An 18,852-nucleotide genomic window follows, 5' to 3' on the forward strand; every position below is an offset into this window, starting at 1 on the left:
GGAATTAAAGTGAGATTTGACCAAAAATACAGGGGTTATGTAGGGACCAAAATGAGATTTGACCAGAAGTGTAGAAGGTTGACTATCATGATTTTCATATGTAGGGGCCAAAGTGAAATTTGTTGCGAAGTGTAAGGGTGCAAAGTGTTATTTACTTATAATTATTTTCACTGTGTTTATAGATCCATACTTATAATTGTTTGCAGGGTCATTTTTATGAAACTGTCAAGTTACATAATTTATTATGGTATCTGTAAGTAATCAACATATAACAAAAATTGATTAAAACTTTTTATTTGATGTACTTAGGCCTAGTTTGGCATAATTTAAAAAAATGAAAAAGTCAAAAAGTTATTATTTTATTTAAGTCACATCATCTCATTTAAATCACATCATCTCTCTACTACATCACTTCAAACCCAATTCATATTTCACATTTTTTCGTAAAAAGTCAAAAAGTACATTTATTTATATCATCCCAAACAACCCCTTACTTTCTATATCATTAAGTTACTGTGATAATGTTTGGACATCATTTTATTTTTTCTTATAATTTGACTAAAATGTGTGCATGAGGTATATTATTTTTCTTGAACTTCACAATAAATAGGACAATTCTTGCTTCACCTCGTTTAACTTTGCTTGGAGAACATGTTGTAATAGATTTTTCTGTAATTTTTGTTTCTTCATCTTCTTATTTTTCTTCTTACTCACAATTATAATTTATTGTAATAAAAATATTTTGATGAGTAGGAGTTTGAGGCGATACATATTGTTATGAATTTCAAAATTTATTTTTTCTCAATAATGTGATTTTTTCTGTACGAGGAAAAACGTACAATTATTGTCGTGATAGAGGTGTTTTATAAAGTCTTGATTTGTTATTGAAAGTATTTTGTTGTGGACATTTGTTTGTATGACATGTATGTATATATGTATTGAATATAAGTTAATAGGAGAATAATACACAATTTCACAATTTTTTCCTAGCAAATGTAATTTTATTACTAAAGCGATACATGTTAGAAAATTAAAGTATCCGATAATAATATAGCATTACAGATTGACCATGTATGAATACAATAATATATATATAAATTTACATTTATATTATATCTATATATATTTATATATGTAGATATTAACATATATAAGATATCACAAAAATAATATGTGAAATCTTTTGTAACAATATAAGACAGGTAATAATGAGAAATTAATTATTCATAATTAAATAGTTGGTGAAAATATAGATGTTTAGTGTTACATTTTTGTGTATATACACCATTTTTTAATTAGATTATCAAATTCACATAAAAATTAAAAGAAATTTGTGTAAAATTAGAAATAAGTGAAGAAATATTTTTTTAAAAAAAAGAAGAAGAAGAAGAAGAAGTTTATAGTGTTTGGTTTGATTTGTTTTTTAAAAATTTTGCTTTGAATTTTTTGGTTTTCATATATATATATATATATATATATATATATTTTAATCTTTGACACTGTTTTTTTTTAATAATCTTTTTATTTTCTTTTTAGACTCACTTAATTTAATACTTTTTTACATTTTAATTTTACTTTTAGATTTAGATCCATTTTAAGAAATACTAGTAATATGTTTTCTAAATTTTTTTATAACTATTTAAATTTAAAAAAAAAAAAAACTAAAACTAAAAAGAACAATGTTACGGCTACCGAATTTTGATTTATCTAAATAGCTTAAATTTGTACATGCCGATTGTTTGAACGGTCATCCAATAATAAAGGTGACAGTCTCATTTGATAAAAGTTACACTAATCGTCTGAGTGATCGACTGCACTACTTGTCTGAGTAATCGACTAATAAGGAAAAAGGGGTTTCTAATCTACAAGCTTTGTGAGAGTTCCAATAGCCTATTCCTAATTTTCTAATTTTTTTATTTAAAAAAAATATCATTATTTATTGACTTCTTCCAACCTACAAACCTTTTGGACTTCTCTCATAATTACGGCAACACCCTTTTCAATTTCTCCCATACACTATGGTTACACACAAAAATAAAGAAGATAAGAATTTAGCTATGGATCTCAAAAAGATATAACAACATTTAAATTTAAATTATGATTTAGTAATATAACAACATCTAAATTTTAAATCACTTAATGGGACAAATTAATCAATTTTCTAAAATATTGATTTTTTAATTTATAAAATAGATTAAAAAAATTATTGATTGATTTATTTATTTATTTAATAACAAAAATATTTCATTATCTCCCCATCCTCATCTCTCTCATCAATTTCTAAAAAAATATATTAAAACTTGTCTTCCTTCTCTCTTCCTCAAAAAATTAGATAATATTTTTCATAAAAGTTGTTGATATTTATCTATATCTTATATATTATATTATAACATAACAAAAACTAGAAATTAGATATACAAACAGATAAAATTATTAAATTTAATTTTTATTTATTTAGTTAAAATCTTTATTTTGCATCTCAATATCCAATTTTAAATTTTAAAAATCTTTAAAGTTTATTTATACAAATCTAATTTGAAAATATCTTTCACCATTATACTTTAAATCAATAAAACTCACATGTCTATCACATATTTAACTCACATCATAACTTACCTAAATAATAATAATTAAAAACAAATAGAAACCACAGATAAATTAAATTTAAAAAAAAATAGAAACCCACAACTCCATCTTAAATAAATTGGAAAAAAAAAACCCGAATAGAAACCACATAAAAATAAAAAAGATAAGAATTTAGTTATGGATCTAAAAAAATATGACTATATCTAAATTTGAATTATGATTTAGTAATGTAATTATCTATTTTTCAAATGTATATATCAAAATTTCAAATCACTAAATGAAACAAATTAATCATTTTTCAAGTGTTATTTAAAGAATAATCTGATTAGTGATCCCAACTCCTAAACTTCGCATGCACTGGCAGAGGAGCTAACGGATTGGGTTAGATGAGGTTTAAGTTGTTAGAAGTAACATTCTCTCACTCTATAAATTTATTTATTTTTTCCCTGTGTGATTCTCTTTTTCTACTGTTGGTTTGGTTTTGGTTTTGGTTTTGGTTTTGGTTTTGGTTTTGGTGAGGTTTATGTGTTTGTTTACAGGTTTGTATGGTAGAGAAGAATTATTGGTGATTATTGTTGCAATCGAAGTATCTATGTCCGTTCCATGCCAAGGATTTTGATTGGATTTTGTTTTCTTCAGTGAAAACCACAAAATTGAAGTAAAAAAAAAAATGGGTATCAAATTTTTTATTTTTTATTGTCATTTTATTTTATAAAAAATGCAAAATTGACGAATACATATAAAAAAGCTGGGAGCATCTATTTGCACACACTTAATCCTCTATTTGCACATCCTTCTTAATTCACACACCTAAAAAAATAAGATATTTACTCATTACACACACTTTTATTCCTATTATATCCCTTATAAGCACAACTTTCCAACCCTCCCAATCCGCACACCTTCTAGACCAGCGACCACCTCGCTGGCGAAGACGCAACACTATCGTTACCACCTCCCTTCCAGTCGCCATTCCCATCCCTTCCTCCACTCACCGGCGACACTACCGCGACGCCCACCCCATCCCTTCGATCTCTCTCTCTCTCTCCCCTCTCAGTCGCGAAATGAGGGCTTCCGATGTTGATTTTTTCCAAATCTAGGTTCTCCTCTCTCTCTCTCTCTCTCTCTCTCTCTCTCTCACTACAACAAAAAACACATTTGACGACCCACAAATTTCGTCGCCAAAAGTACAAATTTCGTCGCCAAAAGAATCGGCGACAAAATATACAACTTGTCGCCAAAGCCTTGTCACTAAAAGTAATGGCGACGAAATCAGAAATTGTCACCGTATGTAGACATTTAGCGACAAGCAAAATTGGTCGCCAAAAATCATATATTTTGTCGCTATAAAATTACAATTTGTTGCTAAAAGGTTAAAATTTGGATAGGCTATGTACTTTTAGCGACAAATAAATGCGTCGCCAAAAGTACTATTTAACGACAAAATTAATTTGGTTGCTAAAAATCACGTTTTTAGCGACGAGTAAGTTTTGGTTCCTAAATGTTCCTGGAATAACCACTAACTTTTAGCGACAAAAACAATATGTTGTCGCCAAATATATTAACAACGACAAAAACACCACCTGTTACTAAAAATTCACTATACAAATTTTGATTTTAATAATTTTCCTGTTCAAAATAATCCAAAACACTTATTTTCCTGTGCACAATATATACACAAATGTAATGTAAATAATAATACACCTATGCAGGACATTCATACTAATTCAAAATTAATAGCTATGAAAAATCCCAATAAACATAATTACAATTCTCTGACAATCTAAAACATGCATACTAAAGTACTTACAGACTACTAATATCAAACCCATAAATACATTACCAAATCCTATGTCAAAATATTTTCAAAATTACAACCAAATATTTTGATGTTAAACATCTAACCAACAAGTCATTTACTAAAATCCTATGTCAAAATATTTGTAAAAACACAACACCAAATATTTTGATGCTAAACATTTAATCCATAAATCATTTACCAAAATCCTATGTCAAAATATTTCCAAAAACACAAAATCAAATCTTCTGATGCAGCCCAAACTATTTTCCACCATTGCCAATCTGTCACATGAAAAAAGAAAAAACAATATTAGATTGACAAAAAAAAAAAAAAAAAAAACTCGATATGAACTTCACAATTTTGATTTTAATTTTGTAACGGGAAGTCCAATCGGGTGCTGTTTGCTCATACAACTCTATTTAGGCTTGAACAAGCTACCCGTGCCAAGTTTCGGTAGTTTCAGTGGTCATTTTGCAATTTTGGCCCCCGAACGGGCCTTTTAAGTCTTGTGTTTTACATTTTTTCTTCTAATTTTCTAACCGGAAATCCAATCGAGGTCCCATTTGTTCCTACAAGTCTATTTAGGTTTGAACAAGCTGTCTGTGCCAAGTTTTGGTGGTTTCGGTTGTCATTTCGCAATTTCGGCTCCTGAATGAGCCTTTTAAGTTTTGTGTATTACAAATTTTCCTTCTAATTTTCTAACCAAAGATCCAATAGAGGTCCCGTTTGTTCCTACAAGTCTATTTAGGCTTGAAAAGGCTATCCGTGCCAAGTTTCGGTGGTTTCGGTGGTCATTTTGAAATTTCGGCCCCCGAACGGGCCTTTTAAGTCTTGTGTTTTACATTTTTCCTTCTAATTTTTTAACCGAAAATCCAATCGATGTCCCGTTTGTTCCTACAAGTCTATTTAGGCTTGAACAAGCTATCCGTGCCAAGTTTCGGTGGTTTCGGTGGTCATTTCGCAATTCCAGCCCCCGAACGGGCCTTTTAAGTCTTGTGTTTTACAATTTTCCTTCTAACTTTCCAACCGGAGATCCAATTGAGGTCCCGTTTGTTCCTACAAGTCTACTTAGGCTTGAACAAGCTGTCTGTGCCAAGTTTCGGTGGTTTCGGTAGTCATTTCGAAATTTCGGCCCCCAAACGGGCTTTTTAAGTCTTGTGTTTTACATTTTTCCTTCTAATTTTTTAACCGAAAATCCAATCGAGGTCCCGTTTGTTCCTACAAGTCTATTTAGGCTTGAAAAATCCATCCATGCCAAGTTTTGGTGGTTCCGGTAGTCATTTCGCAATTTCGGCCCCCGAACGGGCCTTTTAAGTCTTATGTTTTACAATTTTCCTTCTAATTTTCTAACCGGAGATCCAATCGAGGTCCCGTTTGTTCCTACAAGTCTATTTAGGCTTGAACAAGCTGTTCGTGCCAAGTTTTGGTGGTTTCAGTGGTCTTTTCACAATTTCAGCCCTCGAACGGGCCTTTTAAGTCTTGTATTTTACAATTTTCCTTCTAATTTTCTAACCGGAGATCCAATCGAGATCCCGTTTGTTCCTACAAGTCTATTTAGGCTTGAACAAGCTGTCCGTGCCAAGTTTCGGTGGTTTCGGTGGTCATTTCACAATTTCGGCCCCCGAACGAGCCTTTTAAGTCTTGTATTTTACAATTTTCCTTCTAATTTTCTAACCGGAGATCCAATAGAGGTCCCGTTTTTTCCTACAAGTCTATTTAGGCTTAAACAAGCTGTCCGTGCCAAGTTTCGGTGATTTCGGTGGTCATTTCGCAATTTTGGCCCCCTAACGGGCCTTTTAAGTCTTGTGTTTTACAATTTTCCTTATAATTTTCTAACTGGAGATCCAATCAAGGTCCCGTTTGTTCAACACAACTAGACATATTAAATGAAATGCTTGTAGTGATTTGAAAAGTAAATTATGAAAAATATACTTACAAAAGTGTTTGTCAATAAGATTCCTATGATGAATAATCTAATTTGTTCTTGCTGGACCTTGGACAAATTCTTCAATGACTCTAGTTCTTTTTGTAGGCTTGAAACCACCTCAGTATGTGCTTGTGCAGTAACAGAAGATCTGGATGATGATGGTTTTGGACAAACTCCAAAGCCTTTTAAGTATCCCGATTTCTTTCCAAGAATCTCGATCGACAGCTGCTCCTGAGTTAAAGGTATTGCCCCAGGCTCTAAAGACTCTTCATGTCGCTTTTTCAAAGCTTCCTATCAATTTGTAAACAACTTCAAAAGAAACAATAAAAACAACTTTTTAAATGAGATCGTTATTATTCATGTAGTAAATATAATACACAATGTTAAGAAACAAGACTTACTTGCAAGAGAAACATGTCTCTAGGCATTATTGCATCTTCAGGATAATGGCCAACACCTTCCAACTTAATGACCTCCAATAACTAATGGTTGTATGGTATCAAACCATCTAGAGGCTCCTGATCATATAGACATGGGAATAGTGATAACCTATTTCCAACAGTTGAACTTAACTTTAACCAAGCTAGATATCAAGTCTAACCAAGCTAGTTCATTAGTTTAATCCCTTATTCATTTCTTTTTCCAGAAGGTATCATCTATATACTATTATATTTTTACTAATGCAAATTATTATTATTTTTGTTTAATGACTAGGAATCCCTCCAAGGCAGGGCCCTTTGGACCCACCCCTACAGGGTAAAATGTGGGATGTACGCCAACGCCCCACAAGTGTACATTGGGCAAAGCCAAGGAGGTTCGAACTTCGGCGCCTAGTGTTTCTGGTACAAAATACACTACCAGTGCTGAATTTGTTCTGCACAATTCCTTGTTGGCTTTAAAGTTTAAACTACCTGCCAACTTTTCTCTTTGGGTTGGTATCTCAAGGGGGCATGGGCAGTTTTACAACTGAATGGAAGCTAAATCAACTGATTGGTAAACTAATCAAACTCATAGTAATGAAAACAAACATCTATGCTGTGTTTGAGCTATGCACAGTTTGGCTGATTGACAAAGAGGCAGAATCAGCCTCATACAAGCTGAGCCCCAGCATACACACCAAAAACAAAAGCTGCATAACAAGTCGACAGCATTTGTCATCCTGGGATAATTTAACAATCTATGCATAAGAAACATAATCAACGAATGAAGTACTCCACAATTTTTTTAATAATGTTTTCCCAGGGACTATTCAGATAAATAAAAACACTTCCAGTATGCTAACCTGCAAAAGCATTGACGCTTTTGCACACAAGACTGCATTGCTGACGGCTAGAAATCCATTAGAAAAGGTCAGATTTAAGCCCATCAATTTGTCAAGTGAAGAGTTAACAAGGATGCTAACATCATCCTTGCCATCATTTTCCATCATAGACCACCCCTCATCAGTAAAACCATTAAGAGCCTCATTAAAACCCCTGCCAGAGAAAATAAAAATAAAAATAAAAATCTATCAAGCTCTGGACAGCAGAGAAAACTATCATATTCAATAGATGGTGGTAAAGCAGTAATATATCAACCTGCTCAACCTCTGGCTAAGTGCTCGTAGAACTGCAGGCCTTCTGCTCCAGTTGGTGACATTAGACTGAGAAACCTCCTGAGCTATCTGCCTCAATTGGCATAGAGCCTGTGAGAAATCAAGGAAAGTCAACAAGGAAACCTCCTTATTCACATTTTTTGATGTGAATAATTAGCCATTTCAATAAATTATAAAGGCTAGCCAACTTATTTATACAATGAGAAGAAAAAAGCTTTATATATAGATAGCATTGGCTTATTTGTTATGTGTATATTAGTATATATATATATATATATATATTATTAGGGAGTGATCAAAAAAGCCGAGAATCCAGTACAAAAATTCAAATTCTTGTTCACATCCACAACCCAGAAAATATGAAAACAGAAAGCAATGAAAATGACTCTAATTAGTCACATAGTCAAAGAAATTGCTCATACAAATTCTAGTAAACATTATGCAATATAAAGAGCTGTCTGCAATTATTTTCCATAAATTGTTTTGTCATAACCTAACAGCTACTACAAGTCCTTCAAGATTAAACCAGGTAAATTTTATCCAAGGGAATAAAGATAACAAAAGACTTCTATCTGACCTCAATAAAGTTGAGAATGGCACTAATATCAGCTCCATTTGAATCTTGTATGGCTGTAAGTGCTTCAAAGATCATTGCAACTACAGGGAGTTTGGGAATGCCACCACTTTGTAATGAGTTTATTAATTTTAACTAAACTGCTCATACTGTTGCATTAACTATTACATTCAGGGGTTTCACATCCCCAAGTGTCACATTTGAATCCAATGGAAGTCTTATGGCAATGTGATTGGTGATAAGGTTCATATACTAAGATTCAAATTCTGAAACCAATGAAGCCTAAAGAAAAGATAAATAAAACTGAAAGCAAATACTATGATGCCATCTTTTGGACAAAAAAGGATTTCAATTTCATGGGGCCTAAAGCCTCTATCGTAGGTTTGTAAATCCTAGTTTGCTTAGCCACTACCAGCAGGTTTTTACATAAAGGTGTTCTAAATCTGAATGTCAACCATATTTGTGTAACTACCAGCAGGTTTAGGAGGTCAGATCAACAAGACAATTGAAGGACACAAGGGCTACATGGCTGCAGACATATCCATAACATAGGCAGCTGGCTAAAGCATTACAAGTCAAGGTAGAGCTGCAGCCATGCCCACAGCTCAGAACAACAGAGCAGCTGCAGCAGTTGTAGCCACAGCTCAGTCCAACAGAGCAATTACATCAGATTGCAAATACATTCAAGTTCTTCTCTGATTTTCTTTAATTTTAACATGAGGACCAAGTGTAAAGCAACAGTCAGCAATCTTTCAATTGAATTGAATGAAATCACAAGCTTTAATAACATACGGCTTTAACCAATGAAACCAAAAAGGAAAATAGTAAGTAAAACTTATTATAGGAAAATGCAGACCAGTTTAAGCATTCTTAAGGAGAACTATGTCCATGTGCATTTGTTTTTACATAAAGGTACCTATGTGTGTCTCAAGGTGAACTTTCTGCATGTGTGCAAAACTAGAAATTATACCTTCTACAAGCTATCACCACTACCAAATGAAGATTTCAAAGGAGAACTTCTTCGAGTGTATGTTCGGGGACTATTAGCTTCAGATGGAATACCATCACTCCTTGATTCCGTTCTCCACTTCCGTTGATGACCACGCGAAATTAATGCTTTTAAACCAATAAACCATTGCTCAGCTTCATCTTTATCTTTACAAATCTAGAATGAAAGTCATTTACCAAATTACAAATAGAGTAAAATATATATATCTATTTGGAAACTACTCTAAAATAGCAGAAGAGAATTGGTATTTTAGGAAGATCATTGCAGCAACTGAAAATTAAGAAGGAAATGGATATGTCAAATGAGATGCTTACCAAATCTAGTGACCTGTCGTTCTACATAAGAGAGGACTGGTACTCCTTCTCAGGCCGTGGATACCTTTGAAAGATCGGCTGAAAAATGTTACACGATGAAATAATATTTTAGGGCCTTCATTTAGTCAGTCCATATCAAGAAGAATTTATGTTCTATTAGAAGTGCTGAAACTAAGTCTACAAAAACTAGCTGGCAATACAAGGGCAAAATGGTCAGTCAAGAACACAAAAATTCTAACAAAATTCACCATCTCCAGGCCTGTTGCTTCCATCAACACCACAACAGAGGTGCTAGATTAAAAGACATCAATGAAACTAGTAGCAACAAAACAAACAGAAGGATTCAGAACTCAAGAAGCTCAAAATCAAAAAATAGATAATAGTGAATGTTTTCTCTTTCCTTCTTCCTTTTGAGACACAAAAGAAAAACCAGTAAAGGTTTTTGGAACAAGAATACGATGACAGGTACAAGCAATGTCCGTTACCTCAAGGGACTAATTCTTATTGCTAAGAATTCTCAGTATGATCATTGAATGCTTAATTTGTTACAGAAAGCTAACAAAATCATAACTGAAGTGACTTCTATTAGTTTCATTAATTGAAGTGAAAAAATGCAGTTTTTAAAATGTCATTTCCTTTCTAAAATATTTTCCAGATTTTCAATCCAGAACTGAATTGACAGATCTAGTGGATGAAACTAATAGAGGAATTAACACTAAAATAGAAATCTGGAAAGAACAAAAATGCATTTGACAAGGAAAAATCAATTAGGGCACATAAATTGCAATTTATAGGGCAAAGAGAGAGAAGAACCCCTGTTGCGAATTTGTCAATAGAAAAAAGAAGCTAAAATTGTTGAGGGAAAAACAATGAACCATAACCATAATTACCTAACTTGACTATAACTGTCTAACTAAACAATATAGTTAACCTTTAACAAACTAACAACTAATTTGCAACTTGCTTTGCAATTCACATGTTCTTGAAATGAGAGAGACTTCAGCTGATGAGAGAGGGTTGTAGCTGATGCTGCAGCTACTGTAGCATTAGCAGCTCTGTCTGTTCTGAGCTGCAGCCTTGGCTATGGCTGCTAGCTGCTGAGGTGTGGCCTTGGTTGCTGGATTGTGGCCTTAACTGCTCTGCCTTATCACTGTAGCCTTGGCTGCAGCTGTCTAGTTTTCACTGCCTTGACTGCCGTGGCCTTGGCTGCAGCTGGCTGCTGTGGCTGATCTGTATCACACACAAGGATACCAAATAGCCATTCTCACTTTAATGAGATCACACAGCCACCCTAACCTTCACTACTTCACCCAAAAATGAGTTAGCCCATAAAACCACCCTAACCTTCACTACTTCACCCAACTCAACACAAGAAGGCTGCCCATTATTAAATACACAGTCATTCCTGAGTTTCCATCTCCTCTCTTCTCTCCCCAAAAACCTTCATCCAATGTTCCTAAATTGGAGACCATTGTTGAAGAAGGATCCAACAAGTTTGACCTTGATGTATCTTCTTCATGTGGTTCTTTCTATTGTTTCCTACATATTGATAGACAAATACATCATTGCTTGAATTGTAGTCCTTTTCACACATATCATATCCCTCCTTTGATGGACGAAGAACCCCTTTGTTGTTCTGCCTCAAAGCAATCCTAACCGTTTGATCATTTGATGACCTGAAGACATGATCTAATTGCTATGAATATTTCGGGACAACAAGACAGATGAGGTGAGATATGTCTGTCTATGAATTTGGTTGAGATTGTACCGCCCTTTCAAATCTCTCCAAAGACATTCATTCTATAAAAACAGACACATTTCTTGAGGAAAAGATCTAACTAGTTTGATGTTGCGCACATTATGTTTATGTGATCCCGTGTTTCTATCTTTTCTCTGTATAGCTAAATAGATATGTTCTTAATTGATGTCAACATGATTGTAAAAGGGATAAGAGAGATGTGAGCTGCAAGAAAATTAGATATGGAGAAGTGTACTAACAGATTATATGCCCCCACAAGGGTTAGGTGTTTCTAAAGATAGCATCATAAAAATAAAAATAAAAAATCCCATTCTATTCATAATATATATAGAAATAAAAGAACTCCAGTTTTAATAAAGTAGCATACAATTAATCATAAACACGATTAAACTAGAATAAGGCTGCAAAGATAAAATCAAAAACCTCTTGAGAGACGGGAAAGCTTAACAGCTTCTTTAGGCGCAAAAAATATTTTACACAAAATCAAGTTGTCAATGGAGTCTAAAATGCAATATGAAGCAAGGGATGATATCAACAAAGCTCACGTTTTCTTTCCTCCCATCAGCAAAACAAGATTAAGACAGTCAATATGTACGCAAATAGCATTCTATTGAAAAGCAATCCAAGCAAAGTCGAAAAGCACAAATTAGAGATGCTGGTTATCAAAGAAATATCACCCTAACACGCAACAAAAACAACCCAACTCCATAAGTTTTCAACCGTCCAAGAACCATTTACTCCATAATCTCTGAAGAAGCCTACAAAAAATGCAGCCATAATTAACAACATTACTTCATTCATTTATACGAGTAAATTTCCTTGCACCTTGAAGAAAAAAATTAGTATGTCTCTTTAATTAGGTTTGAGGGGATTGCTAAAATAAATTATCTTCATAGTTAAAAGTAACTTTTTCCGAGCAAATTTTTTTCAACAAAATAGAGTGTCAACTTGCCTATTTGCTACAAAGAGAAACCAAGAGGGCCAAGATATTGTGGGGGCATCGGCATGGATTCTCCTGTCATTGTGTGGTGTGTTGTCATCTATGAAAAGAGCAGTTTGAAGTCAAGTCAATGTTTCTTTTCCATTACTTCGGTGCATTCTCTAACAAAACAACATCCTGTTCTGTAGGATTTTGTTTTCCTTTCAAGATTCAATGATTGATTATAAACAAAATATGATTTAATAATTTCCACAACTAAAAAAAATACATGACAATGTGCATATAGTGCATCCAAGTTAGAAATGTTTCAACATAATTATGCTAGCTCAATAAGCAAATTCATCCAATTGTAAATTAAAATATCCAAATAAGCATAATTTTCAATAGTAAATACTTACCAAATCATCATAATTAGGCCCAAAAAATAATTTTTTTATAGGAATCAGGCCGTCAATTTTCACCAAATCAACACCACCAAGTTCACATACTACTTCAATCTCTTAGTCATATCCTATAATCAAGTAACACACAAGTAGAACTCAGAATTTGCACGATCAATGCAAAAACGTGTGCACAGCAGTAGATATATAAACAATAAATGCACAGGTCACCAGTATAATCAACGCTGCAATAGCACGAACCGTCAATTTGCTGCCACAAGACAGAGTGGAACATATACCTTGTTTGCTGTGCTCTATAAAGGAACATATCCTATGTCTGATAGACAAAAGAAAAGCTAAGACAAACAGCATTTTCTAGTAAAATAAATTATGAATGGAAAAGAAAATTAAGGTAGGTTCTTTGAGAAGCAGATTAGCCAGTGATTAATGAAGAACACTACAGCAAACATCAATTGTGGGGCAAAAAACTGATTACAAAATATTATTATGAACAATATAAAGCATACCTGCAAGAGGGCAGTGATAGTACCAAAGTGTTCGACAACAGTGGATCCAAATCTTGAAATAATTCTCTCTTCTAAACATATAAACAAAGACAAACACAAGGCATGAGTAACAAGGCATAGTACAAAACAATTCTCTCTTCTTTCTAAATTTTTTCCCCTTCTTGGTAAAGTACAAGAGGAAGGGGAAAAGTTGACACAGTAAATGAGCTTTAGCTCCAATTTTAGAACCTGGTTCGAACCTTTAATCCAATTCTTAATCAAAACCCTCAAGCCTTGAATTCGGATACCCTGAATTGGTGTGAATTTGAAACTAAGATTTCATTGACTAAGAAGAAAAATTAACTTAATCAAATCAACAAATTGTCACAGTATTTGACCAAAATTGCGACCAATGAACCAGTGGATAACCCAATATGTGTGAGAATGAGGAAACATATCAAAAGGATCATTATCAAAGGTCAAAAAAAAACTTGATGTAGCACCAAAAGATCAGAAGAGAAAGAAACTATGGAATCAAATCCCAAATTAATATACCAATATTCAAAATCATATCCTAGTCCAATAAAACCCATTATATAATGCTACCAATGCCTTTTCGATCCCCTTAAGTAATAGAAAAAACATGAGAAAAAGAAATTAGGAGAGGGTCATACCCTTTCCAGTTTGATGCCAATAAAGCCCCAAATTCCCTTGTTTAATGTCAAATAGTGAGCAAAATGAAGAAAATAATTAGCCCCAAATCGAAGGAGACATAGAGAGGAAGACAGAGACACACACACACACACACACACAGAGAGAAAGAGAGAGAGGGTGAAATCCACGCCTAACAAACCCACGGCCACGCCCCTCCCTGCCTCATCTACGCCAAGCACCTCTACCGTTCTCGCCATTCGCTACCTAGCTCATGCTTGACAATCGTTTGGGTATGCTATTTGGACTCTTGAAGTCTACTATTTGGATGTTGAATGAGAAGAGAAGAGAATAGATGAGTGCGTACCGTTGATTGCCACCGCTGCCGAATCAGTTTCGCCGTACCGTCAAAGTGTGCACAGAGAGAGATTAAAACCCTACCCTTCCCTTCCATTCCCTTTTGAATCCTCTATTTTCTGCCTCTCTTCTCGTTTTCCTCTGAATACAATGAGATGAGGCTTGGGTGTGTTTATTCAGTAAGAGGGTCGGTCCAGACTTTAAAAGAAAAAAAAATTTGAAAAATGCAAAACGACGTAGTTTCGTTTGCTAATTTATATTTCTGTCGCCATAAGTACCGTTCATCTTTTCCGCGACTATTTCATTTCCGTCGCCAAAACTTTACAATCGGCGACCAAAATTTCGTCGCTATATGTTCATTTGGTCGCGAAAATATTTTTGGCGCTCCCGCCTAAAAAATTAAGTTGGCGCCAAACTTTTTGGCGACTAAAAATATTAACTCGTCGCCAATAGTGTACTTTTGGCGACAAACAATTATATTGTCACCGATTATGTAAAATTGGCGACTAATTTCAGTTTGGTTGCTAAAAAGCGTCGCCAAAGATGTTTTTTGTTGTAGTGTCTGTGTGTGCAGAATTGAGGGTCGCGAAAGGGTGGAAGCTGCGGCGACGGTGGTGTTGTGTCTCGGAGTGAGGGGTTACGGGGGTGGTGGGGAGGGTGAGTGAGGGACGAACGATGGGGTGGGGTGGAGCTTCAATTCAAGAAAATGGAGGCTGGAGGGAGGCGACGGATAGAGGAAAGAGATAACCGGAGGGGGAGGCACTGTGTTGGGTATTAGGGTTAGGGTTAGGGTTAGGGTTAGGGTTAGGGTTAGGGTTTTGGTTGGAGAAGAAAAGGATATTTTGGTAATTTTATTTTAGGATAAAAATGTAATAAAAAAATATCATTATGTGTGTGAGGAGAGGGGAAGTGGTGTGTGCAAATAGAGGCTCCCAAAAAAGCTACACATTTTTTTCTTTTTCTTTTTCTTTTTTTTCATTTTCTAATATGTAAAATATTTACAAATGGAAAATGTTTGACACCCCAAAATGTTTTTCATAATCCAACTTATAATGATGTAATCATAAATGTCAATTTTTATACATATATGAGAAGAGAGTTAATTAAATTATACATTTCAACTAATCACATACTCATACTTTGACTATTTCAAGATGTTATTTCACTATAATTCCAATTAAGAGAATCTTCAACTCTAATATATTTTTTTATCAAATTATAATTTGATAAAATTTAAAAAGATGAAACGTTGAAAAATATATTTTTTTTCCATCAAAATTGGTGAAAAGAAAAAAAAAATTGGGATAAGAATGAAAATTCTTTTAAAAATTGATAAAAATTTAATGAAAATGTTAAAATAATTCATATCAAATCAAAATTTTTATTCAAATTTAAAACCAAATTAGATTAAAAAAAACATTAAAAGAAAATGATGAAGTTTGAAAATATTTCGAAAACTTCTCATTCATAAAGACTAGAAATCCATGTGTGTATTGTATTCATATTGTATTTTTAGTTATGAAATTGAAATCAAAAGAAATATAACTTAAATTATTGGATTAATAATAGAAATATCATATTAATTATTGTTAAATATCACTTCTCTTCATATTTAATAATAAAATTATATATTTGTTTTAATTATAACTTTTAAATTTGTATATTTTCATAACAATAATATGTATGTCATAACTCAGTTAATCTTATTTAATCAGGTTTAACATTTTTTTTAAATATAAATTATCAAAATTGCACTAAATATATTTATATATATTTTAATTTTTTTAAACTAATAATTTAAAAAATTATATACATAAAAATTAATTTATAAATTTTATTTATACTGTAAGATAAAATATTAAATTATTTCAAAATAATTATAATATTTTTTTTTAATTTATAAAATTATGCACACTAACCACTAGTTCAAACTCTATTCAAATTCGGTGATGAATATTTTTGAGCTAAAAATAATATGAAAACAAAGTAATTAAGGAAGCAGCTTTCCTCCCAACCCAAATCAAATTGGAAGGTGCTATTCGACCCGCAGGAAACTATCACGGTCCCTTTTTGGTAATACAAATTGTTTAATATGTAGAGCTCATTAAATATTATGTGCCTATGAAAAATCAAGTTCATCGGATATCAATAGATATCTCATCAGTTCAATTTTTTTCATCTATTAATTTGTTCGCTGTCTATTTTTTTATGTAAAATTAATTTAATCATATAATTATTAATAACCGATAAATTTAATTTTTTATTTATATAAATTACTTAACGAGTTCTAAATATTGAATAATCCAGATTATTTAAACAGGAGGCAAGCTGCCCCCAATAGTTAATTAAACCCTAAACCGCTGCCCCCTTCCAACTCTCTCTCTCTCTCTCTGTCTCCAATGGAGAATGGGGACGAGTGGTTGGCCCCGGATAAGCTACAACACATTCTCTTCTGCTTCTCCATCACCATTATTTTCTCTCTCCTCGCATCCCTAACTCGCTATTCCTTCCTCCGCCGCCGGACCATCTGGTTCGGATCCATCGTCTCCCTCTCCGCCGGCGCCGCCAAAGAGGTCGCCGACGAGCTTGGCTTCTTCAAGTCGGCCGGAGCCTCCGCCAAAGACGCTGTTGCTGATCTCCTCGGCATTTTTCTCGCTGTGCTCGTTCTTTCTCTCACCAAATCACTCTCTCTCCGGATCAAACCCGATCAATCGGGTAAAATTCGAGGGGTCGAGATAGTTTGATCAATGGCTTGGGTTCCAGTTTGTGCGATCGAGCATTTTGGAGTGATCAGGTTAGTCTGGATACAGTTGTCTGTTTGGTTTATGAGAAAATGATATACAAACAGAATTTTCTTACAAAAGTGAAGATTTGAAACTTGAAATAGGATCTATTGCATTAAATGCATAATAGGAACCACTCATTACTTATATCAGTTTGTTTATAATTTTGTTTGTACAGCATTACTCCCAAAAAAAAAAAAAAAAATGAACCTTGGAATTGCTATTGGATTCAAAATTTTCATTTTCAAGCTAATTTCGAGGGAAAAAAAAATGAATGGCTATTGGAATGAATTAGCCATTAATTTTCAATAGCAATTTCAGTAGAAGAAATGAAAAAAGGGCTATTGGATTCAAAATTTTCATTTTTCAGATTACATCAGTTTGTTTAGTAAGTTCGTCTATTGATTTAGAAATTAGCTTGGGGTTTTGCATATTCTCTTCAACTTATTCTACTATTTATAAATAAGTTCATTGGTTTTGAAATCAAATTACTCTAAAAGAAAGAATTTTAAAAGAAAAATCACAAAGGAAATGAGCAAAACTTAATGTGGTTGAAAAAATAATCTGATAGAATTATTGCATATATAATTATGTTTCTAAAATTTCGGTAAATCTGAATTCTGTAAATAAAAATTATTAAAAATATATATATAAAAATCAAAGTGCCATACATAAAGTTTTGGTAAATCTGAATTCTGGAAATGCATAAAATTCTAGAAAAATATATGAAATTTTCTACATAGAAACTTGAGAAATTTTAATGGATATACATAAAATAAAAAATAAAAAATAAAAAATAAAAAATAAAAACCTTTAGGTTATAAGGAAATTAGGAGAGTCATAGATTACTATAAACTTGGTTATTTGATTTGAAGAAATTCCAAATTTTTATTCTTTGGGTAAAGTTTTTGCTTTGTATCATACCCAGCAGGAGTCAATGACAGAATAAGAAATTCCAAATTCTTTGGGTAAAGTTTGTCATACCCAGCAGGAGTCAATGACAGAACAAGAAATTCAAAATCCTTATAGCTAATAATTTCTCATCAAAATTCTCTTCTTCTTCTTGTTTTGTTTTGTTTTTTTTTTGTTTTGTTTTTTTTTTTTTTTTTTTTTTGTTTCACCAGAACACTATATACCACTGCTAGAGCACTCTTTACGTGGAATTTTTTCACCTTTTTTCTTGAACTGAAACCTCTCCAAACCTCATGAATTCCACCTTAATTATTAAATTTGCTTATCATCTAGCATGCCCCTTACGGCCATGTTTATTTGGGTGGACATGAGTTTGAGATTGGACTAATAGTTCAATAAAATTATTAATCCAATGTTTAGTTAAACAATTAAAGTACGGACGAACAATACATCCGGATATGGTATCTCACATATGATGATGGACTATTCAATCCCAGAGGGGGTAGAATATGAATTGGAAGATTAAGTCAAAGTCTGACTATTAGTCCGTCCTTATAATCCTAACTCAATCCAAATATAGGATAGGATACACAATCCAAAGGGATTTGTAGTTCTAGGACTATTAGTCATGGAAATGTTAATCCAACCTAATTCAGTCCGTCCAAATAAACATGGCCTACATGTCATCTATGTTTTGGCACAATGCTTGGAAGGGGCGGTTTATTGCACCAGTGCAATGATGACAAATTAAATGGTAGT

The 18,852-nt window shown here is 33.1% G+C and overlaps 1 protein-coding gene and 2 long non-coding RNA genes across 5 annotated transcripts; 1 reads left to right on the plus strand and 2 right to left on the minus strand.

Moving 5' to 3' along the window:
* Positions 1–4,418: 4,418 nt before the first annotated feature.
* Positions 4,419–6,835, minus strand: LOC145823428 (uncharacterized). The gene is made up of 3 exons (XR_014365714.1): positions 6,716–6,835; positions 6,324–6,623; positions 4,419–4,668 (listed from the first exon to the last, which is right to left on the minus strand). It is a non-coding gene; the product is annotated as an uncharacterized LOC145823428 (long non-coding RNA).
* Positions 6,836–7,890: 1,055 nt separating this feature from the next.
* On the minus strand, positions 7,891–14,102 carry LOC145789480 (uncharacterized). Of its 3 annotated transcripts, XR_014327462.1 has the most exons (8): positions 14,065–14,102; positions 13,412–13,482; positions 13,184–13,221; positions 12,903–13,015; positions 12,242–12,322; positions 9,806–9,883; positions 9,453–9,647; positions 7,891–7,998 (listed from the first exon to the last, which is right to left on the minus strand). It is a non-coding gene; the product is annotated as an uncharacterized LOC145789480 (long non-coding RNA). The 3 variants fall into 3 exon arrangements; XR_014327460.1 differs by lacking the exon at positions 14,065–14,102 and having other exon boundaries at positions 12,903–13,710; XR_014327461.1 differs by lacking the exons at positions 12,242–12,322; positions 14,065–14,102 and having other exon boundaries at positions 12,903–13,710.
* A 2,695-nt stretch (positions 14,103–16,797) lies between these two features.
* Positions 16,798–17,142, plus strand: LOC114303788 (uncharacterized). The gene has a single exon (XM_028248938.2). The coding sequence runs from the start codon at positions 16,798–16,800 to the stop codon at positions 17,140–17,142; it is 345 nt and encodes a 114-aa protein (XP_028104739.2).
* Positions 17,143–18,852: the final 1,710 nt, after the last annotated feature.

The sequence above is a fragment of the Camellia sinensis genome, chromosome 4, assembly GCF_055761805.1.
Source record: "Camellia sinensis isolate YWXY chromosome 4, ASM5576180v1, whole genome shotgun sequence".
In the NCBI taxonomy this organism is placed as follows: Eukaryota; Viridiplantae; Streptophyta; class Magnoliopsida; order Ericales; family Theaceae; genus Camellia; species Camellia sinensis.

What these genes read in the sequence shown, in the direction of transcription:
- LOC114303788 (XM_028248938.2), top strand. Translation starts at nt 16,798, where the DNA reads ATGGAGAATGGGGACGAGTGGTTGGCCCCGGATAAGCTACAACACATT.